The sequence below is a fragment of the Triplophysa rosa genome, linkage group LG8 (genome assembly GCF_024868665.1).
Source record: "Triplophysa rosa linkage group LG8, Trosa_1v2, whole genome shotgun sequence".
In the NCBI taxonomy this organism is placed as follows: domain Eukaryota; kingdom Metazoa; phylum Chordata; class Actinopteri; order Cypriniformes; family Nemacheilidae; genus Triplophysa; species Triplophysa rosa.
Genome location: NC_079897.1, coordinates 19,103,788 through 19,128,049, shown reverse-complemented (window position 1 = coordinate 19,128,049; position 24,262 = coordinate 19,103,788). Strand labels below are relative to the sequence as shown.

The following is a 24,262-nucleotide window of genomic DNA, read 5'->3' as shown; positions in this document are numbered from 1 at the left end:
GTTCAGTTGTTTTACAGTGAACATCAGTGTGCTGTCTGTGTGATGGGTTTTTTACAGCATTCATACCTACAACTTCTGAATATACTAATAGCAGCCTTATCAGAATGTAAAGGTACGTTTTATGTCAAATTCCTGTAACATATAAATGATTGACTGTGTTTTGTCAATGTACAGCGTGTGGAAACATGGCATGATATATGTAATCAATGTTGGCATTCATAGCTTACACTCATGTTTATTAATAACAATTTATTTACTTTCTGGCTATTTTAAAGGGATTGTTTTCATTTTAAAATTTTAATTCTGTCATAATTTACTCACCTGCTTGTCATTTCAAACCTGTATGATCTTTTTTTCTGCAGAACACAAAAGAAGATATTTTGAAGAAAGTTGGTAACCGAACAGCACTGGCCCCCATTCACTTCCACTGTATGGAAACAAAACCAATGCACGTGAATGGGGGCCAGTTAACAACATTTTTCAAAATATCTTTTGTGTCCTGCAGACGAAATAAAGTCGAACAGGTTTGCAATGACAAAAGGTTAGTAAATGATGACAGAATTTTTATTTTCGGGTGAACTACCGCTTTAACGATGTCATAATGTGACATTTTAACACATTTAGGGGCGGTTTCCCAGACAGGGTTTAAGCCTAGTCTCAGACTAATTTAAATGTGAGAGATGCCTTGATCGAAAACATCTTGCACTGACATATCTTAAAATATATCACTGTGATTGTTTTGTCTCAAGATGCACACAGTAATATTTTTTTGTAAAGTATGTTTTTTAAAACAACTTAATTATCCTAATTTAACTAAGGCCTAGTCCTGGCTTAAACTAATCCTTGTCTGGGAAACCACCCCTTAGTGTTGATTGTGTGGTTGTTTTAGAGCGTGTAATGAATTTATTTCACTTTCATTACACCTTCCTTTTGCATAACAATAACCCTTATCATATAAACACAATTGAACATTATTGGTGGTCTTTTAAACTCACCGAAATCTTTTTGAAGGTGGGTAAAAGGCATCTAGGTGCTATGCTTTTACTTATGTGACACTTAACAAAAACAGATCTCGATCACATATAGATCATCCATTTGATCTATAGAGGATTCTTGCTACATAATAACTGCTGCATTTTAAAAATGTATGGTGTTTTAGGAAAGTTTTATGATGCTTTTGTTGTTCATTATACGGTACATTTTCTGATCTTGCTAAACAGGAAATTAAATTGATTATTATAATGGAAAACTGAGTGTTTGTTTCTTGTCATTGCACTTCTCCGTTCTCTGAAGTTTTTGATACTCAGAATAGCGTGTTTCTCTTTTTTCATTTCCTTGTAGCTGAGACACGGACATCCTGTGTCGCTTCGGGCAGCATCACCTACATGCATGTGCAGGGTGACAATGTATCCATTTCTTGTCTAAACACCACCCATAACTCAAATACATTTAGATTGAAACTACGCAGAACCAACCAAGACACAGACATCCTTCTGTATCCAAATATATCATCACATCATCAGAGGTGGTCTGTTAGAAATAATACTGGAAATGTTACAGTTGATCTGAAAGACATTGTTTCATTGGATGCTGGCCATTATGAATGTGAGGTGCACATGGATTCAGAGTGTATTACAACCCAATTTAATCTGAAGGTCAAAGGTGAAGCTACTGTGTATATATATACAGTATATACATACTGTATATATTTATTTATTGCTGTGTAAATTTAACCACTAGATGTTTTGCTGCATGGTTTCAGAGTGTAAAGTCCTGAAGCCAGTCTGGACAACGCCAAAGTCTTCAATCACGCTACCGTGTCCTGAACTTCTAAACGTGACCTGGGAAGTCGTTCATGGTGACCAATCGATAGAGATCACCAACTATTCATGCAAGCACTCACAAAGGACGCAAGGAGCCACGAAGCCCCTGTGTGAGAGATCAAAAAGAAACAACACATCTCTGATCATACGTGATGTGGTAAACAGCGATGCGTTGTGGTATCGCTGCAGAGGGAATAAAACATGCTATGATGTGAAGCTGCAGATGAAAGGTGTGTGTTTTAATGGAATATTTCAGAACCAAAAACCTTTGATGGACTTGACATTATTTAAAGACAGACTTGTGTGCTGTAGTGTTATGTAAGCCAGGGGTTTTCAACCTTTATGATGCCAAGGAACCCCAAATATCATTAACCTTTTGTGAGGGACTCGCTTTTCTAAAATATACATCAATCTACATTTTGTAAAGAAACGTTTAAAATTTGTTAGATAAATAGTAAATAGGATATTATAATTAAAGACAACACATTGTTTCTAAACCCAAATAGTCGGCAACAATTTCACTTTGAGTCCCAAAAAAGAAACCATAGTGAGAAAAACTCACTAGAAAGATTAAAATATAAACAATTCTGGAAACTATCAATAGCAAAAAAAGCAGATAAACACTGTGGACTTTTATCATTTTTCTGGGGGACCCCTTGCAACCTTCTGGAGGCCCCCTGGGGCATCCCCAGACCCCAGTTTGAAAACCCCTGATGTAAGATATAGTGATGGGTGAGGCAAAGTTATTGTTGTATTTCATTATATTTATGGTAAGGTTTGGGTTATCATTGGGTGGTGTTGGGTGGACTGGCTGTTGTGAGAATAAGAGCTGTTGGTCTATTAACTGCATGTGTGATTATGAGGTGCAGCGTAAATATAATTTGGAGACATTTGACTTGTTTGTCCTTTAATTATAGACTATGAAACGTCTCACGAAACCACAGCTTTGTCAACCACAGGTAAGATAGCAGTCTAACAATACAGTATGTGTGCATGCACAAGTGTGTAACATAAATAATAATGTAAGCAAATGGACTGATGTGGTGTATGTTTGTTGTCTGCCTGTAGTGAGCACAGATGCACCAGCTTCAGCTGTCAGTAATGTTGGTCAGAAGGAGGACAGCAGGAGCTCGACTGCAGCAGTGGCCTCTGTTTTATCTGTGTGTATCGTCGCATCCCTGATCATCTGTGTTATTATCTATCTGAAAATACGAAAGAGCGAAACCACCAGCCAAAGTAAGACTACAATTAAAGCCCAGAAAAAACGCTTTTTCAAAAAAACCTTTGTTTTCTCGATTACAGCAACGTTTCTACTGAGATATTCTGTTTTTAAAAGTTCCTATCTGTTTCTTGTAGATGAATTTAGACAGAACTCCTTATATTTTGCTCGGGATTCTGTATATTATTCCCAGATTTCAGAAGGTAAGTGGTCCCACTCCCTACAGAATCGGTATTAAAATGGTTATTTGGGTATGTATTTAATTCTGGTAGTGTGTTCATGTTTTGTTACAGCATTGTTCGTTAAACCTATACATGCAATTTATGAAAAGATATTTAGTAAACATTGAAAATGGGTCCCACAGACCTGAACACCATGCAACGGCTAAAAAGCTTTAGACACTTGTGATTTTCTGCTTGACAGGGCTGCAATTCCCATTGTATCATTTACTGGAAAATAATTCAGAAGCCTTGACCACCTGTAAGTAAAAGATTTATAGCAATACTTGCATTTTTTACACAAAATAACAAAGAAGGACAGATGGGTTTGGTCACATCAAATCGGGTTGGAATAATGGACATTTTTAAATGCATTTGCAAATGCAGCACATAACTTTGTTTTTGGAATAAAGCTTGTACAATGTTAGGCATAACGTTTACATAAAAGCTACTACAAATACAGCTTAGTAAAGGAGAAAATACTTCAAAAGTAAGCCAATTGTAAGAACAAAACCTACATTGTGAGTGTAAAGGTGCATTTGTATTGATGTGGCAGCATAAAACATTTTCATGGTAGGTTAAAACATTTTATTAGACATTTAATAATAACAACCGAAAAATTTTTTCGATTTCATGTTTGGTGTATGTCAATTGTCTCTATAATTGTGTTGAAAACTCAATAAATACATCATTAAAAAATAAATAAATAACAACCCTCAACAAAATATGCACCACCTTCCTGCATCCCCGTCTCTATAACTTAAACTGAGTAACTCATAAGACATTCAGATACAAAAAATACATTTACATGGCACCTTCAGTTGTTAACATGAATTGTTGAACCTTATCTCTCAACAGTTGGTGATGTACAAACAGAAGCTGCTGCGTGTAGATACGTCAGCCAGTCTGCAACAAAATGTAGCTCTTAATATGTTTTTCACTCAAGTTATATTTTCACTAGCAGGTCCTTTTGTCTAACTTCTACCTTGGAATTGATGGCATCTTTCACAAGTTTTGATAAAATTCAGAATCTGTCATCAGCATTTCTTAAATGCTACTGTGGAATGCGATTATGATTTTTTTCTGATATGTTCGGTTGTCAAGTGTTTTGTTTTTAAGCTTTTTGGTTTATATAAACTGTGACAGATTTGTTTTGTGAGAGACTCATAACACAAAAAGACTGACATTATACATTATATAGACACATAAATCGCCAGTATGCCTATTAAATTCATTGAATACATTTAAGGTCACTTTTTTACTTTTTTTTAGAATTCTGGCCATGTTTTATATCAGGTAAGAGCCTGGTGGCTTGAAATGTCTCCAAAGTGTAAATACCTTGTTTCTTTTAGCCGTGGCGTGCCAACTTGTTTTTACCATGTTCTACCTAGACGAAATGTGGTTGCAATTTACTGTAGAATACGTTTCTATTACTGCTTTGCAGGTTTCATAATAAGCCAGAAAATATCACAAAGGATCCAGGTGAAAGCAACTATATGTAACAGATGACAATATAAAACATTCCATTAAATAATGAATCCTGTCAAAATCCACACCCTAGACAAACACACATGCAGGCCAATACTGATCCATCCCATTTTTCAGAAAAGTATTATTGCTTAATGTCAAGGTACAAAGTATTTACTCCTAGCTGAAGCTATTTTTAAAAGGAAAAAATGCAATTCTTCTGGTTAAATTCCTCGAGTGATCTTACTACGGTATATGAATACAACCTTTAGGAACAGAATTTTAAATGCATGCGATATCACCACATGTGAATTTGGTGGTTATAAATAATGCTCATCAGTACACAAGAATTTATGAAAGTCTAATTAATAGCAAAAAGCCAATATTTTCCTTAACATTTCCTTAATTGATATTAATTACATTTTTTTCTTGCCCACTTATGTGAATTTTATAGTACGGAGCTAGATAGCCATGCCTCTACAAATACACATTGTGTCATTTTCTGTAGTAGTATGGCTACATGTTTATCACTGTGAGATTCTTTGGAAGTTCTTGTTTATCACAATCTGGTGCTTACTACAGAATTTGTTCACATACTGTATTACAATATTTATTTGACTTCTGTTGCACTTTGCCCCTGAGCTATGGCCGTCCTAGAACACTGGTGGTGTACTGCACCTTTAATTCAATACCATTTTGGGGGGAGGGTTACAGTGACGTAAACATGTTACTGTGGATCTGAGTGTCAGTGTGCATCCAATACTTAGTGTCACATCATATTCTATACTCTTGAGAGAGGATACTTTTAATATTCTTACACTATTAAAAGTAAATTCTGTTAATTTTGTAGATTTATACATTACATCATCGTTTTGTGTAACTATTATGCACAAGTAATGAACAAACTATATTTTCTGTCGAACCTCATTGCCTAATTTTTTTACCTCATTGCCTAATTTTCCGTAACCTCGGGTGTGTGAATGAGATCATACAGTGTCGTTACAGGACGCTCGCGCCGCAGCAGTGAGATCACACAACGCGTTTCAGTCTGACGCGTTTAATCACAATAGTGTGAAACCCGTGAAGAAGAGAAGGGAGGGGTGTACCTGACCGAACCGTTTAGCACTGAGGCTATATATTATTCACCGGATCAGAGATCACAATACAACCGAAGAGAACAACGAGGAGTCCTTGCGTGTACTAGGATATCCACCCATCTAGTCTTACTTGCCTTTATTTATCAATTGCTTTATTTTCCGAAGTCCTGTTCATCGATCTGTTCAGTTAAAATGAATCGGACAGGGAGCCTGTGCACATTTGAAGAAATCAGATGGGACGACAGAGTGGTATGTAACTTACCAACTTGTTTGCTACTTATCTATTTGAGCTCTGGGAAAATATAATACGTTTTTTTTTTACCTTTACCTGACGTTTACATTTTCCCCCCAAATGTATCGTCTTAGTTTTTGTAAGGTCTGAAACGGAGAACTGCGCGATTGAATGAGATTTGCTGATAACGTGAAAAATAGTGAATTGTTCGTTTTAAAAACACGTTTTGCGTTTGAACGTAGCCTACATAAACAAGAAGTTTGTTTCAAGGTCAACGTTTTCTCAACCATAAAAAGAAACCTTTGATCCGTTGTAATGTATTCAGTTCGTCCCGGTAAAATATTAAATGCGCTCCGATGTCCTTGGTCACTTTTCAACTTTCCCTTTTCCATTAATACTTATTTACATGCTTCCTTTATTAACTTAAATATTCAAAAATATTTATGTAAAATTTAAATGTGGATCTTCTTTATTGATTGACAAATATATAAATGCCTTTTACAGTGATGCACAACAGGTGCTTGGTCAGGTTTAATGTCTATTCCTTGTCACGTTACTGTTTCTTTATTAACAGACCTATAAACACATGGGACAGTATTAAGACAAACCTCAGCTTTGTATGCATCTGTTCCATCACCGGTCACTTTCAACCTCACAATAATATTCATATGTGATGATTAACTTCACATTTTCCATCCAGCTTCTCTCATTGCTGAGTATTACTGGGAACTTGGGAAAAAAGCAATTGTTTAACTGGTATTATTCTGTTCAAAACATACCGAGTAAGATCTCATAAGGTTACATCAACAAGTCATTTTCAAGTTTAAGATCGAATATAGAGAACTCCTTAATTTAAAAAGAACTCTTTTTTAGTGTTTGCACGTTGAGCTATTAAAACATGCTGTACTTACAGTATATGGCGGTTAACTGACAGTTTAATTGCGGGACAAGTGTGTTTTGCATATCTTGCACAGACCAGAGGTTATGAGACAGCATTCAACAAGCTTATTTGGTTATTTGAAGCAGGTTTTCATGCAGGATGCCATCAACACTAAAACATTTTAACAGCTTTATTTTGGAGGTCCCTCTTGTTCTTTAAAGTGATATTGTAGAGACAGAAATGTCGGCGCTAAATGATCTTGTGTTGGTTTTTACTCTCTGCCAAAGCTCTGAGCAAACAGCACTGAATTGTAAGTGTTGAAGCTAATGCTTTTGCATAGTACGTTTATGATGTTTATTTGCATGTCTGACAACACAGTGTAATGTTATCTCAGCAGGAAGCTTTCTAATGGACACTACAAGAACTAGAGGGTCAAAGATCATAAGCTAAAATAAACTGTAAAGGGCTCATTGTTTTTACACAGACACACTATTTTACTAAATGCATGTTTGTGTATTTATACTGTATATACATATAAATATACACGGCACACTATATTACATAAACATTTATTTTGGAATCAATGAATCGCGATTCATCGATTTGCCAGTTCTTTTACAATGGCACTATCAAAATTCTGATTCTAAATTGCGTATTTCAGTAGTAGACGTATCAGTGCTCCCTCAAACACAAACTCAATCTATCATCTCATGGGAACACAACCGAGCATGGTGTACACATGTACTTCACAACAGGATATCACCCCTGGACAAGTACAATAGATGTAACAGACAGAGGATTACTAAGTCATGTCATGTCATGCTTCACCACCTGCTTGTAATGTGGGTGATTTTTATGAGCGAGGGAAAACTCATACTTTAACAGATGACTAAATACAGCTCTGGAGATAAATATTTGTTGTTTGACTCCTCGTCTCATCTTAGAAATGAAAGATATATTGATCGAGGGAGAGGTAAATGGATGAGAGCTGGAGAGAGAGAGTGTAAATACTACAGATGCAGCTGCCTTAACAAAGGGTTTTTCTTTAGAAAAAAGGGAAACGCCTTATGTAACCATCCAGCTAAACTTGTCAGGATAAAATAACGACAGTACAGTGGGTGTTTGCTCTACATCAAAAAGGGATTTGGTGTTTTATTTGGATGTGTTTGCTTTTCTCTCCTTTGCAAATTGCAAATGAAAAATGACGTGGCATGCTTTACTTATCATTTTAAGTTTATACCGTAAACTGTAAAAAAGGAACTTTACGCTTTAAAGGCGGTGTGTCCGATTTCTCTTAGCCATTGTTGATGTTCAAATCACCAAAACAGACACACCCCTCCTACCCCCATCTTTCGCTTTCGTCAGCGCTCGGCTCGGCTAATGTCCGTCCTGTGCGCCTTACTGCTGATTGGCTACAAGGTTGTTTTGGTACTCGGCCCGACTCAGTTGTCTAAAGCGTAATTCGGAAATCGGTTACCCCGCCTTTAAGTACCGAATTACTAAACTTGTGTTTATTCTAAGGTCTATTTGACTTCTCAGATTTTGTGTTTTTGAGAAGATCTTTGGTTAGGGTCGATCTACTTCATATATGTTTACTAATATATCCATATTGTCTGAAATGAACATTAAAATGAATCATTGATGTTGCATTTGATTCAGATTCAGCGTTTATGTAACGCCACCATTGTCTGTATGCCGTCTCAGATTTCCCGCGGCTATTCAGTTTGTATCGCGTGACCTTTGCATCTTACGCTTGTGAGATTAGATGAATCGTTTGTGCGACTCTCTGCAAGAGGCCCTGAAGCCTGTATCCAATGACACATTCCGCTCACAGGTCTCAAACAATCGCCCTCTTTTACCCATTTCTCTCCTTTCAGCATCACTTTCTCTTCTCTCTCGGTCTTCGTCTCTTACTCTTTTTTTTCTCTGTATACCTCACGCACACCTGTGCTCAGGTTTCACCCTGACCTGATTTGATTTGCAGTGGAAAAACAAATGCCACTCAAGGGCTCAATCTCTCACCATCTGCTCATTTGCTCTTTTTACTTTTTTATATCTCTGTGTCAATACATCCCATTATGTTTCCTCAGTGCAAACAATACGCAAATTCGGCAGAGCTCTTACATAACCAGATCAATTCTTCCTGTGAAACTGTGTATCTTACAGTCGCTACACAAATGTGCAGTAAGTTTGAGTTTAAATGACTTGCTGGTCATATTAGGACAAAGAAAGTCTTAAAAGCCTAGGGTAGAATCCTTGCCAGCTTTCTTCCAAAGAGATTTTAATTCTCTCCCATTACAGGCATGATAATTGTTTTCTGCTGGGTGCGTGTCACCTTCCTTATGTGTGTGTGAGCGCGTGTACACTTCGCCTTTGTTGCTGCACTGGCCTGAGGTGTGGTGTTGAACTTTTCTGTTCTCAAATCTAAACGCAACCTTCTATGGCAACACCCGTCTGACGCATAGTCGCAGACAGCCACTGTATTCACAGTCCCAGTCTACTGTATATAACACCAACACAGCAGACAACCAGGAAGAGTAGATGGACTCAGGTAAATATATCAAGGATATTTCATTTCAAATCCTTTAAACTGTAATTCTAGCTGTAATTACTACAGAATCTTTGAGATTGTGTTGCTTCACACATTTCGAGTCACATATGTCTTGTCTGCTCATGTTGTTGTTATGTCTAGTGTTGATGGGATTGTAATAAATGGGTTATTTTGATCCGGTGGGTTGAGGTGTGACCGTGTACCGTCTCAGACTGATTTAGCAACAGGTACACTAATAATAGGTATTTTTACTCGACCGGGTTGCGTTTGCACACTTGCATCACTAATACCGTAATCCCACATGACGACATATAATATAGCAGTGACTGTTTGTGCTGTCCAGACCAAACAGAGATTATAGATGGTTCCATTGTAATTTGCTGTTAAACTGGATGGCGGCATGCAATAGTTCGCTTGTTATGTATAACCTGTCTGAAATCCTCTTTATATATGTGTGCACATTCGTCGTCTTTGCTTTTGTTCCTGTAGCTTGGTAGCGCATTGCGTGAGCACCGCATCATGGGTTTGATTCCCAGGACACACACCTACTGATAAAATATATAGCTTTGTAAATCTCTTTGGATGAAAGCGTCTTCCAAACGTGTGAATAGAAAGTACATGTATTATACTGGACTTAGCTGTGGTCTGCACGGCTGCCGGTTGGCTTACAGCACCTATACACACATCGCCATATGGTCTAGTGATCCACAATGTGAAAGGAAATCGCTGTTCTCGTGTTGTTTGTTACCAAAGTCAAAGGAAGATGAGTTTACAGTATGACTGGAATGTGTCTTGTGTCATTGTGTAAAGATCTCTGTGTGTCCTTAGCTCACACTTAGTTTAGGGATGTGAGTTTTATCACAGTTATGACCAGGTGCGCTTTACATTCCGTCTGGGTCTGTTGCATACTGTAAATCAACCCACCGTTTCACACCCATTTGAGTAATATGTCACCATGTTTGTGCACGCATCTGTCTACCACACGCGCATACTCTTTCACAACCCTTCTCCACCAACACCACAGACAGTTTTAGTCAATTTTGTCATTTAGATTTGATCAAATTTGCTTTTGAATACCATTTTTGTATCCTCCTTTCATCCTCCAGGATAATTTCTATATCTCTTAATTTGGTAATGTGAGTGTTATCTGAATGTTGCGTAAGAATGTTGAGCTGTTGTGTTTGTGCCAAAGCAAAAGTTCCCCTGCTTTGTCTCTTGTGTGGCCAGCAGACGTAGTTTATGTTGTTGATGTTTGGCCAGGTTGTCATGGCGATATTCCGTTGGCTACTGGAGTGCATTGTTCCGTTTAGATTTGCAGCGTTCCGCCTCTCTCTTCGCCACAGAATTTACATTCAAATTCAAAGTTTTGGCATGACGGAGGCCTAGGAATTTTTCAGAAGCTTGGAAACAAATCATATCAAGCTTTGTATATTCCCGAGACTGTAAATGCCTTTTACTTTCTCTTTTTTCTTTCACATTGAGTAACCACAGACCGTCATGCCAAACCTAAATGGCCCACTGGCGTCCAGTCAGGGTGTCTCTCTCTCTCTCTCTCTCTCTCTCTCTGGTTCTCTCAGAGGGTATTACTCAATTTCTCCACCCCACATGTTCCCCTGGTCCAGTGCCTCCCACCCTTTCGCTTTCTATAACGGTCTCTTTGTTGCATCCCTCACATTTGTTCTTCTCTTCATCTCCTCATTCAGAACGGGCGCAGGCGGCTCAGACTCACTCTCCACGACCAGAACCAACAGCAGCCCATCACAGAAAAGGTACATGTCTAATATTGATCTTCTTCTTTTTATGTCTCAAATCTAGTAAAATAGGGATATAAACTGCATCTGGTAGTGAAATTCCTTTAGTTAAGAGCTGTGTGATTTTTATAATAGACTTGGCTAACATGTTTAGTACAAATATGCTGTCATTTTAAAATGTAATTAACATTAAACATGATGCTTTTCGAACTCTGGTAGGTTTGAGATCCTCTAATCTAGAACTTTCTCAGTGATATGCAATTCAACTTCATTTTCTAAAATAAATCAATAGTGAAAGTCTATACTACTTTGCTACTTTGGTCTTGAATATTTTTATGTCTTTTAAAGCTGCTGACTAACTGGCAAGTCTATATGAATTGCCTGTTTTGATCAGAGGTGGTACATGGCCTTCAAAATTTGAGAATGACTGTAGATGAATGACACAGTACCAGTTTACTAAAAACATGCCTACATTACGTTTTTAGCATTAATGCATCGATTTACCTGAATGTTCCATTATAACAGCTATATTAAACATAAAATGTTTTTAACTGTGTACAGTATTGTACAGAGTTGATTTGTTATGGGATGAGACAGGTTCTATGAAATCAGTGCAGTTTACCTTTACTAGAATAGCCCCCTTCCTTTCCTTTCTCTCTCTCTCATTATCTGTTCCTGACTCTCGGCCAAAGGTCTATAAACAAGTAACAGGCATGTGGCTGTGTTCCAGGGTAAAGGGTCTCCTACACTAGACATTCCAGAAGAACCAGAGGCTCATTGTTCTAGACTCCAGGAATTACATAACTTTCCATGTCCCTTTTCCCACATCTGAGTCCATTCCGGCTCTTTGGGGGCTTCCTGCCCTTTGTGTGTCAGGGATATTTATACTCGGTATTTAGAAAGGTCGCACTGTGTTCTACAAAGACATATGTGACCCTGGATCACGAAACCAGTCTTAAGTAGCACGGGAACATTTTTAGTAAAAGACAAAAATACATTGTGTGGGTCAAAATTATCGATTTTTCTTTTATGCCAAAAATCATTAGGATATTAAGTAAAGATCATGTTCCATGAAGATATTTTGTAAATTTCTTACCTTAAATATATAAAAACGTTATTTTTGTGAGTGGGTGGTATGCCACAGTGCCCCTGATTAACAACTTCAAAGGCAATTTTCTCAATATTTTGATTATTTTGCGCTCTCAGATTCCAGAGTTTTAAACGGTTGTATCTCAGACAGATATTGTCCTATTCTAACAACTCATATATCTATAGAAAGTTTATTTATTCAGCTTTCAGATTATGTAAAAATTGACCCATAAGACTGGTTTTGTTGTCCAGGGTCACATATGTACAAATGTTAAAAGCTGAGTCTAAGAAACTTACAACTAAACATGAAAACTAGCTGAATTGCTTATTCATTTAATGTTATTATATTTACTGAGTATCCTTTTTTATATTATTCCTTTTTTACTATATTTCTAATGTCAGATTAAAAGATGACGTTAACACGGTAATGTTTGTGTTAGACGTACTGTACGTACAGTATAATTACATCAACAATGTGAACTTACATAACAAGTATATTGTATCACTTGTATTATGTAATACTCAGGAATGTAGTTAGATTGTGTCATGGACAATTGAATTTCGAAATAATAAGACATAATACCACACAAGGAAGAAAAAGTCTCTCTTACCAAAGCTTTAAATCAGTTTGGACACATATGTGACACCTATGAGAACTTAGCATGTTATATAGCAGCTATGAAAAAGTATAACATACTGTGTGTATTCACAGTGTAGTGAAAGGCATTTGTGTCATGCACATGTTGAGTTATTTTATGTACTGTGACTACATCATTTCACATCTTGTCATTCCAGCCAATTGGCAGAGCTTTTGCTTTGGTGCAACCAACCTATGAACGGCAACCAGAGAGCTGGACAAAACAGGACAAGACAGAGCGGATCAAGCCATCTGAGGGTCAAGTCGAGGTCCTTAAGGTGGGTGGTGTTTACCGACATGGATAATGTGATAAAAAAAAAAAATCTGATTTGAAATCTAATAAGATCCCCCCACACTATTCACAGATAGAAGTACAGCCCTTATGCATAATTATATTGATTTATTCAGACAATAGTAGTGTATTTTCTTACTGTCATTTGCTTATTAGTTTGGTAACGTCATGCATTTTTTTAATAGGTTTATCTGGACGAACGTAAACAAGCCCAAACCAGACACCAACAGAGCGTGAAGATGCTTTCAGAAGAAGTTTCACAAATACAGGAGGTCAGAGCAAAAGATACACATCCTCTCTTAATCATCCCGCGACTTGCATTTCTCTAGGTTTTGGTGTATCTTCATAACGTTTGCATTAAAACACTTCTGTGCTGCGCGCAGGTGAGATATTGTCTGAAGAACCTCCGGGAGCAAATGGCAGCCAAAAGTCACAGGACCGAACACAAGGTGAGACAAGCAAACACGTTCATCTGCACATGGGTGTGTGAGTGTGTGAAACGTTAAGCTTTTTTAAACATGCAATGTTTACTCTCTCTCTCGCATCCTCAGCTGGTTTTAGCTGGTACTGGCCCGAGAAACGTTAATGGTGTTAATGGTACTCATTCTGTGCTCACAAAGACTCTGAACGGCTTTGAAAGACAGGTGAGAGATTTGTGTGCCTTGTCACACACACACACACACACGCACGCGTTATGTAATGTAATGAAAATCTGTATCCTTTTAGTTGATAATTGGAGTTTTTGTATATATAATTTAGAGAAATGCTTATTGACACCCACATAAACAAACATTCTCCACCGATACGTTCAACAAGCTTTGGTGTTATCCAGATGTCAGGAAACAATAATACTGGAAACCATGCAAAAATGCTCCAATTAAACCCGTCAATCCACCTTCTATAATTTTTTGTAGCTGATAGTATTTGTTAAACAAGTTTTAACGTTTCTCACATTTTTCAAATTCCTGCCTTTGTTGTTTATTGAAACCGAATGCGGTGGAAGCACATTCTTCACAGAACAGCATGAATAGGGTGGATTAAGCTCCCAACTGGATGTGTTTGTCCATGTTGTTAAACCTGGAGTATGGGTGGAAAAAATTAATACGTCAGTATCTGACGGTTACAGCACGCCCTATTGACGCATGCACAGAAAAGCTCCCGCCCGCTTTCTCTCTCATTTTTTATATTGTGCTCTCTGGCTTACACAAGTCTATTAATAACCTCGGGGGGAGATGTGGGTGTGTTGAAAATAATCAACGAAGACATATTTTGTGGGTGTGATATCACGATATGTGTGAAACTGTGTCATTTGCTTCTATTGTCATGGCATAAACCAAATATGTTGTTTGGGAACGAAACGGTGTGAATACAAAAAGAGTTATTGAGAACAGTGATAGGATCTGCCGTTAATGTGTTGGCGCTATATTCACTCTCTCTCTTTTTCTCAGGAGAGTATGGATGAGCAGGAACGAGAGAGGATGAGAGAGGCCAGTAAGCGTCTGTACGCTCAAATGCAAGACGCAGAAAAGAGACACCAGGATGAACGAGAGAGACTGCTGGTTAGTCTCTTACTACCTATTGTTTCTGAGTTTTTGGAAGCTACCAGTCTATCCCACCCTCCTCTGAGAGTTTAATAAAGCCTTTTATTATATAGAGTAGGCTGTAGAAAGGGTAGTGACTCTAGTGTGTGCTGCCAGTTTTTCCGGGTTGCCAGCTGGGATAGTTCCAGGTTGGGAAAGAACAGTGTGTGCAGGGGTGAAAGCACACATTCCTTTATTATTACATGGGGTTTTCTATTGGCCCCTGCTTGCTTTCAATACGTCAAATGAAAAGAGTCAACGTTAAGCAATCAGCTAATGTGAAATGATACTATACAAATATACTGTAACTGATTGACATTCCATGTTAAATTTATTTTTCATTGTCAGTTTCAATTGTTTTATGGCTTTATCAGCCTATTGGCTCTGTTCACTGTTTGTTTGAAATGTAAAGTACGTGCATTATTGTAATAATGACACCGTAAAAATGTCTTTGCTGCCTTTTAAGTATTTAAGTATACAATAAATTTGGGTTTACAAGTTATTTCAACTTACTGTTTTAAATTTTAAGGATTTTTTTTACTTTTTTTGATGTTTTTTTTTACTTTTTTTGATGGGTTTAAGTAATATACAAACATTAAAAAATGTAAAACATTTTGTTGAAATGACATGCAAAGCCAATTTGATTGTACTTAAAGGAACAGTTCACCCCAAAATACTTCACTCCTGAGTTGTTTCAAACCTGTATACATTTCTTTGTTCTGATGAACACAGAGAAAGATATTTGGAAGAATGCTTGTAACCAAACAGTTCTTGGCCACCATTGACTACCATAGTAGGAAAAATGACAATGGTTGTCAAAAGTGCCCCAGAACTGTTTGCTTTCCTACATTCCTCAAAATATCTTCTTTTGTGTCCATCAGAACAAATACATTTACACAGATTTGGAACAATTTGAGGGAGTAAATGAAGACACAATTCTTATTTTTAGGTGAACTGTTCCTTTAACAATTCAAGCCAGCTAAAAAATGTAGAGTGAATGTATGACATTTTCTTAAAGTGATTTACATTTTTGGATGAAATTTTCCTTTAGAAACATAAATATATGTGTGTTGTCTTCATTCAATTGTCTGTTTTCATGTTCTCCTAGGTAGAAGCTCAGCAGTACAAGCAGCAGCTTTCAGAGCAGACTGACTATCTGAAGAGAGTTCAGCTGACCAAAGAGCAGCAGGATCAAGAGATTGAAGACCTGCGCCGTCTTATGAGCGGGATGGAGCAGGAGAGCTCCACTCTCAGAGAGCAGCTGATGATCAGAGAAGCCGATCTCCTTCAGCTCCGGGAACACAGGGAGGAGGGCCAAGCAGGGAGAGAGAGGTGGGAAGCAATTTTTTTGGGGTGAGGTTTTGTAACTTTTTTTAGCCTATATTTCTTGACTTTAATTTGGTGCTGTCACGTAATAGGTCAGAAGAGCTGGTAAAGGAGAACGCTATTCTGAAAGAGAAGATTCATCACTTGGATGATATGCTTAAAAGTCAACAGCGAAAACTCCGGCAAATGATTGAACAGGTAGACACACAAACACACACACACACAGACTGTCAGATTTACTGTTGACCTGTGCTTGACTTCTCACACAAGCTTTGTTTTTATTGTATAGCTTCAGAACTCTCGCATGGTGATCCAGGAGAGGGACAGAGTGATCAGAGAGCTGGAGGAGAAGGTGGCCATGCTGGAGGCAGAGGTCAGTGTATAGAGATGCTTTTCTCCATCATAAAAAAATCATTACACAAATCTTTCATGAACGATAGAAAGTACAGTATACACAAACCTCTTTTAAAAAAATAATTTCACTGCAGATGGCAATAGTGCAAGATTATTGACACCAGGCAAAAGTATAGTGGATTATATAATCTATAATTAGATTCATTTCCATGAAAAGTGTTTGTGCTGAAAAGACTGTGACATAAGCGTAATACTCAGGGTGCAGCACATTTAGCGTCTGGTCAAACTTGATTGCCGGTCATTAGTGACTAAGACAGTTTTTTTTCCTGAAAACACAGCTTGCAAGCATATCCACAGTGAACTCTGACCCTAATTTCTGATGTCTGACCTTTTTGAACGTACTGTGTTTATAGAACAAACAAATGCGTGATCAGATGGATTATTACCTCGAAGGTCAAAGGTCGAATTCATACCTGCCATCGGATAGCAACGCCCAGATTGTCTACAGGTAAGCCAAGCACGCACACACATATCTGTACCGCATACAAATGATTTTATGCAAATATTTGTGACCGATACTTGATAAGGAAACACATTCTGACAGTCGGTTTATGTGTCTTCATAACAGCAAGCCACTGAGACCCTCCACCCAGACCAACAAGAATCTGCCCTTCATCAAGGTCATTGAAATCAAATCGTGAAGGTTACCACAGCACTGTTTTGTGACAGCAGCACCATCAGCACACAGTGGATGTGATGGGTCCACAGGCACCACCACACAATGACCACACACCATCACGGGCCTTCACCAGAGGACATTCAGATTGCCTAACTGTCCACAGTTTTTCAATACTTGCAGAGTGACATTGCAGTTATGTGTACAACATGTCTGTTGCCTATCAATAATATTATTGCCGTCATGTATTCAAACATTGATGTAACTCTTGTTAGGTTTGACGAAACAGGACTGTTAAAGTGTCATATAATAATGAAGGAATCATAACTGAAATAACAGTGAAGGAAGACCAGATGGATGCTGGGAGTATTTTGGTATTTATTGAGGCTGGACCTCCAAAGACGACGCAGCCCCTCGCTGACCATTAATGGACAGACTGTGTTGTTAAACACCCTCTTTGGAGCTCTCTTGATCTCTTTTAATCCGCATTAACTTCACTGAAAACCTTTAATTCAATCAGAGGTTCTTATTCTGTATTAGAGTCACACGTGCAGATGTGTTAAAAGGATGAAAGAGAGATGGAAAGAATATTTCCATTGTATTATATGAAGGAAAGTGATGTGAAAATCATTCCTTACTGTTTTTTTATACATTTCTATCTGAATTAAGGCAGGAAAATGTGGTGTGGCTATTGACAATATGGCAAACAAATTGGGCTTTGGTTTTTCAAATGAAGGGTCAAAGGTCAGGCAAAGGATCAGACAGGCCAAGCCCTCATTTCACAAGCAACATGGGCTATTTTAGTAGAGGACAGTCTGGGAACGTGAACAGCAGTCACAAGCGTTGTTTATGTCTTTACTAATGTTTCTATGATACAGCGACAATGCTGAAGTAATTTGATGAAGGGTGAGATTCAGGTTTTCTTACTGCTGCACACTCCCTTTGATGCTTATTTGGTATCTGAGTCAAAACTGAAACACGTTTATATTTGGTCTACATACTTTGCTCAACCAAAGATTTCAGCAGGGACAATCCAATGACTTGACCAAACAATCTTGTGAATGTTTCATAAGTCTGAAAGAATGTAACACATACCCCCCACTGCGTCACCAGTCCAGGTCGATAGGGCACAGTGTGGCCTCTGTTCTCAGTTCCAGCGAAACGACACAGTACAATCGAGTTACTCACTTAGCCATTTACAATATTCATTAAAGTGATTTTATTGTACCTGAAGTTCATCTTGATTGGAGCACCTGCCCTCCACAAGGACCGAATGAAATACCTGCATCAGAGATTATTTATATATAAACCTAATATTTAATTCCAAACAAAGATGTTGAAATATGCATTTCATTGCCATGTTTATACACTTTCACTTTTGTAAATACTGCTTGTATGCTTTTTTCTTTGTGTGAACTGACCCTTTATGAATTCTTCAGAAAGGGCTCATAACTAGTTTTTGATTAATATTTTTGTAGTGAAACGAATTCTTTTCAATCAAGCTTAAATTAATGCCAACGCAGTTTGTGTTTTATTTAAATAAAATAGTTTTCTGAGACATGTTGTCAACTTTTTTCAATCAACAAAGAAATATAGTTGGGTAATTTCAGTCATAAAGTCAATCACGTATCCTATTAAACTATATATGATACTGGGTGGTAGTACTAAAACCAGAAAACAACGGAGTCTTTTCACGTGGAAATACATGAGACTCTCACAATAAACACTTTCATTTGTCTAGCTACTGTATTTGAGGGTGACTATTTGCGTAAAATGACATTGCTCTTAATGTTCTATACAGCAATTATTACATGAGAAGATGACAAAAGTAGCCTAAATAAATGCAAAACATTACACTGAAACATGCACAGAAAGTATTAAATAAGAATGATCAGTTTGAGGTATAGAGCCGACAGACACTTCTGTAGATCAGAACTTTATATAACAGAAAGTCAACATAGTGTCATAACTACCTTTTCTCCAAATATACTGTACACATTTCCAGGACTGATGAAAGATTCAGAAATTGCACTTAAAAGAAATATGTACATATACATATAAATATGTTTCAATATTGTACATATACATACAAATATCAAAGTTCTTCCACCGCTGCCTTTCCATATAAATATGTATATATACAAACATTTTTACAGTATACAGTATTTTTCTATCTTTTTTGTCCATTGGAATGATTATGCATGGCCTGTGTAACTGTTGGTAGCCTTGCTCAAGGCGTAGGTCACATATGAAGAAACCTCAAGTTGAGTTACTCTTGGTATACTGCTGTTACAGTCGCTATTTTAGTTAAAAATAAAATAAAAACTTCTGCTTAATTAATGCAAATACAACATTTTTGTTACCAGTTCATACTGTAATCAAATGAATACTAATGGCTATGACTTTACACATAAGACAATAGTGCTTTTTATGACAGCTCTGGTACACTAGAAACACATTAAAGGGATAGTTCACCCAAAAATAAAAATTCTGTCATCATTTACTCACCCTCTTGTCATATCGAACCCGTTTGACTTTCTTCCGCAGAACACAAAAGAAGATATTTTGAAGAATGTTGAAAACCGAACAGCGGTTGCACCCATTGACTTCTATTGTATGGACACAAAACCAATGCAAGTGAATGGCTGCCACCTCTGTTCGGTCAACAAAATTTTTCCAAAAATCTTCTTTTGTGTTCTGCGGAAGAAAGTCATACAGGTTTGAAATGACAAGAGAGTAAATGATGACATAACTGTAATTTTTGGGTGAACTATCACTAAGACTAAAAATGAAATAATCATTCAGTCTGAAGGGGGCACTTTGAAGCTCTCCAACACACCCTGGTTCAATATAAACCTTTAAAAGCACATATCCACTGCGTCGATCAAAGTTCTTCCACCGCTGCCTTTCCAGTGAATGATGACTGATTCTGCTTCACAGTTTTGTGTTATTTACACAACAGGCCCTACAGTGTGCTCTCTAGGGTGTTGTAATTGTCCTTAAAGTTTTTGAGTTCCAGGAAGTGCTTGGGCCTCTTGCTGCGCTGCCCGGTGGAGGGCAGGTATGTGACCTGAATGGTAGAGGCGTTCGAGGGTCCAGAAGAACTGGTCAGATCTTTGGCGGCTGATTGGTGCTGCTGGTTTAGACTGGTGGTGCTGGAGTGGGTCTTTACACTGTCAAGAAAGAAAAAAAGACATCGTCATATAATGAGTAATGAAGAAGAAGAGTGGGACATAGAGGGATCAAGTTTAAAAGCAGAACTTACATAGTGGCCAGCTGCGCCAGATCTTGCTTATACTTGACATATTCTGGCTCACCGAACACCTAATAAAACAGAACGCACACCTTTATCCTCTTAAAACACATCAGTGTCCCACAGGGCCCCCTGCTGCACACCAGCATTAAACACCACTTACTTAACCCACTATATATCATGACAATTCACATGGAGATTGCAAATGAAAAAAGATGATAGTATTTGGTTAAACGTCGAGACACACACTCTCTGATTCAAACTCACCCCGGCTCCGTGGCGAGCGTTGTCGTATCCCTCCAGTAAGCGGTCTATGAGTGCGCTGTGACTCGACTTAAAGAGAGAGTGAGAGTTTCGCAGGTCCATCAGCCATATCTTGTAGCGTCGTCCAGTTAAAGCGCTGGCACTGCGACACATCTCATGGAATGGAATATCTGTATGCGGTACATATACCATTAGACTAGACTAGACACAAGGGAAAAAAACCTCTGAACTTGTGTATATCCCAATTTCAGAAGAGACCTACCAGAGTCTCTGATGGCATCTAATGCTTGCATTCTGTAGAGGTAGTTATAACAGCCTGTACAAATACAAACACATGAGTATTCATAGCTGTAACAGGGTTACAAAGACAAATGCTAGGGGGTTCTTTTTGTCTCTCACTAGTCTGGCCTTGGTGCCTCAGTCTGTCATCTTCTTCAGAGAGCAGATGTGGCTCATAGCGAATGTCGTTCACTTTAGACAAACGGAAGTCAATCTCTTCTCTCAGCTCCTGTAAGAGATGCATCTTTGTTTCAGGACTTTACAAGCTAGTATGACACAACATGCATCAGAACTGTATATACATAACAAGACTATTTGTTTCTTACATAAAACATAAATAATAATATTAAATAAACCCAAAAAATTGACAGTTCTATTCTGAATGTAGTACAAAGCAAATCCACAGTGCACAGTGAAAGGGTTTTACAAACAGGTATATACTGCCATCTAGTGTAAACTACAGTAAATAAACATTTTATACCCCGATGAGATTAATGTGGAAAATAACAAATAAACCCCAAATTTATAAAAACATCTAATGCTCTAATAATAAAATGACCTTTATAGAAAAACATATCACTGTAATTATATTTCATGTATTAATGCAGACAGGACACGGAGAAGATGGCATCTCATGTTTTAGATTATTGTGATTTTAAAGCAATGTCATAAAAAATACTGTACTGACATGGCAAAGTTTCATCTAAGATGAACTCACTAAAATATATTTCATTAGAAAAACATTACACATGAAAACAAAAATACATGATTTAAAAATGATGCACTACAGCATAAACCATGACTTAAATCGGTGGCGTGAATGTCCTCATAAAGAATAAAACATGACGGTGGATCCTAGAAGAGTAAAGGAAGCGTTATACCTTAGGGGCATTATGACCCAGTGGGACGTGCGGTCCTATGCGAGACTTCATAGCGAATCTCATAATCTGCCTTTTCACAAAGATGAAGAGCAGCACAAAAACCTGCACAGACCGACATCTTATTTCAACACATTACACTCTTCTAATACAAACAGTGACACGAGTTTTGCCTTTTGACAGACACACCGAACACACTGATGGCAAAGAAACGTGTACATGTTTATTTTATTAAAACGCTTAATAAATCCTAGCAGGTCTAAAACTCACCAGGGTGCCGTAGGCTATAACAAGCACAACATTTACACCAGAAAGTGTGGTGTGTTTCTCCTCCGCCATTGTGAAATATCAGCCCCTCACTGAATCCTCATAAGAAGTAAGAAATTCTCGATCGACATAAATGAATAATAGTAAAATTCGATTCGTAATTAATGAGGTTTACGTTACATCCCTAAAATGAGGATGTGCTGCTGAGTTTTTGTTGACAAAACGATCGCTTCGTCGCATGTTTTAAATGTGAACTTGAAGACGCCTGTTAACTTTGTCGCCACCTTGTGGCTCGGCGTACATAACGCTATACGATGTCATTCATCGGTAGATATTCCTTTCACGTTTGTAAACACACAGGTTCTGTCAAGCATCTGTCTGTTACTATCTTGATCTGATCATTTAACAACATTGTCAAATGCCGTAAGAGTTTGGCAGATATGTTTTGCAATTTTGTTTGGCTACACGGGTCTGTAACCTATGGTAGCTATAGCCTACATTTGCATAGATTCTCATTGAGTCTGTTGTTGATGCTCGGTGCCAAACAACCTTGTCATATTTTTCTCTGTAAGAATGTAGTTTCTAGTTCACATGTCATACAAACATGCAAATGCATGGTTCTTTCTTCTCGTTTCTTCAGAGAAAACGAAGTGAGCTGTCTCAGAAGAACATCTGACCGAGTGGACAGCTGGCCTTTATCTGATCAACAGAATGAACAATGACACCAATTCATTCAGAGAGAACAGAGGTGGGTGGCAGATACATGAAATGACAACAAGGAACAAAAGTGTTTCTCTGGTACACCAAGACTATCTCGTCTCTGGCCATGACTGCACCACCCCAGAATATAGTTTAATATATCGAGTTATGTTCTGTGAATGGTCTTGGTTCAATGAAAGAGGGAAAAATGACAACTTTACAGGGATAGTTCACCCAAAAATGAAACTTCTGTCATGAATTACTCACTCTCTAATTTGTATATTTTTTGTTTGGTTGAACACAGAGAAAGATATTTGGAAGAATGCTAGTAACCAAACAGTTCTTGGAACCCATGACTACCATAGTAGGAAAAATGACAATGGTAGTCAAAAGTGCCCCAGGACTGTTTGTTTTCCTACATTCTTCAAAATATCTTCTTTTGTGTTCAACAGAACAAAAAATTATAAAGTAATTTATTTCCCGACTATGGTAGTCAATGGGGTCCATGAACTGTTTGGTTACCAGAGGTGGACGAAGTACACAACTTCCTTACTTGAGTGAAAGTACAAATACTACTGGTCAAATATTACTCCACTACAAGTAAAAGTTGTAAAGACAGATTCTTACTTGAGTAAAAGTACAGAAGTACGTGCTTTTAAACGTACTTAAGTATTAAAAGTAAATTTCCTTTATGTCAGTTGTGCATTGTTTTATTGTTGTATACCTTATGCCTCTGAAGCAACCTACTGAATACACTGAGTAGCTCACAGAATCAGTGGTATTAAAGGAGTAGTTCACTTCAACATTTGCCCCCATTGACTTTCCATAGTAGTTTTTATTCCTACTATGGAAAGTCAATGGGGGCAAATTTTGCAGTGAGCAACTCCTTTAAGAGCTTTATATGTTTAGCACATATAGGTTTAGTTTAGATATAATCCTGTATGATCATTTAGCCTAATTATCCTCATTAGCCCCCTAGGCCTATGTATTTATGAGCAGTGTTCTTTTATTTTGTATATTCCCTTTACCAGTTTTAGCAGCAATTTACCAGTAAGTAATAAGGTTCTTGTAAATAGTAAAGTGTAGAAGCCATGTGTTTGTTGGATTTATTACCATTTGTATTTCCATAATTTAACTACAAACATACTGTAAACTATAGCTAGTATAATGAACTATGTTCATTATATGTTTAGCTGCTGTGATTATTAATTGGAGTATGGTTCCTATATATAGAAAATGGTAAATATGTTGATACTGTGGTTTTACTGCAAATACCATCCCTGCTGAAAAAAACAATGAATTTTTTAATTAGAATGAGATTTTTAAATTAAATTCCTCTTTGTAGTGTGTTTTGGGTTTTATTCCAATAGGATTTACCATCCCATCAATAGAATCCATCACATACAACTAGACAACAAGTATCCATAGTA

At 37.5% G+C, this 24,262-nt stretch overlaps 3 protein-coding genes across 4 annotated transcripts; 2 read left to right on the top strand and 1 right to left on the bottom strand.

The window, feature by feature from the left end:
• Window positions 1–4,477, top strand: LOC130558330 (uncharacterized). Of its 2 annotated transcripts, XM_057340686.1 has the most exons (8): window positions 1–112; window positions 1,342–1,662; window positions 1,763–2,053; window positions 2,741–2,782; window positions 2,892–3,059; window positions 3,180–3,245; window positions 3,466–3,522; window positions 4,119–4,477. In XM_057340686.1, the coding sequence occupies exons 1-8, from the start codon at window positions 43–45 to the stop codon at window positions 4,187–4,189; spliced, it is 1,086 nt and encodes a 361-aa protein (XP_057196669.1). In that variant the 5' UTR covers window positions 1–42; the 3' UTR covers window positions 4,190–4,477. The 2 variants fall into 2 exon arrangements, with proteins under 2 accessions (XP_057196669.1, XP_057196670.1); XM_057340687.1 differs by lacking the exon at window positions 1,342–1,662.
• A 1,279-nt stretch (window positions 4,478–5,756) lies between these two features.
• tuft1a (tuftelin 1a) lies at window positions 5,757–18,750 on the top strand. The gene is made up of 12 exons (XM_057339919.1): window positions 5,757–6,073; window positions 11,191–11,256; window positions 13,123–13,242; window positions 13,442–13,528; window positions 13,640–13,705; window positions 13,808–13,900; window positions 14,705–14,815; window positions 15,945–16,168; window positions 16,255–16,360; window positions 16,452–16,535; window positions 16,930–17,024; window positions 17,145–18,750. The coding sequence occupies exons 1-12, from the start codon at window positions 6,017–6,019 to the stop codon at window positions 17,215–17,217; spliced, it is 1,182 nt and encodes a 393-aa protein (XP_057195902.1). The 5' UTR covers window positions 5,757–6,016; the 3' UTR covers window positions 17,218–18,750.
• Window positions 18,751–18,864: 114 nt separating this feature from the next.
• Window positions 18,865–22,365, bottom strand: lg8h1orf43 (linkage group 8 C1orf43 homolog). Its single transcript, XM_057339920.1, has 7 exons — window positions 22,137–22,365; window positions 21,870–21,971; window positions 21,109–21,217; window positions 20,972–21,025; window positions 20,713–20,879; window positions 20,458–20,516; window positions 18,865–20,365 (listed from the first exon to the last, which is right to left on the bottom strand). Exons 1-7 carry the CDS (start codon window positions 22,203–22,205, stop codon window positions 20,158–20,160), a joined length of 768 nt encoding a protein of 255 aa, XP_057195903.1. The 5' UTR covers window positions 22,206–22,365; the 3' UTR covers window positions 18,865–20,157.
• Between the last annotated feature and the right edge of the window lie 1,897 nt (window positions 22,366–24,262).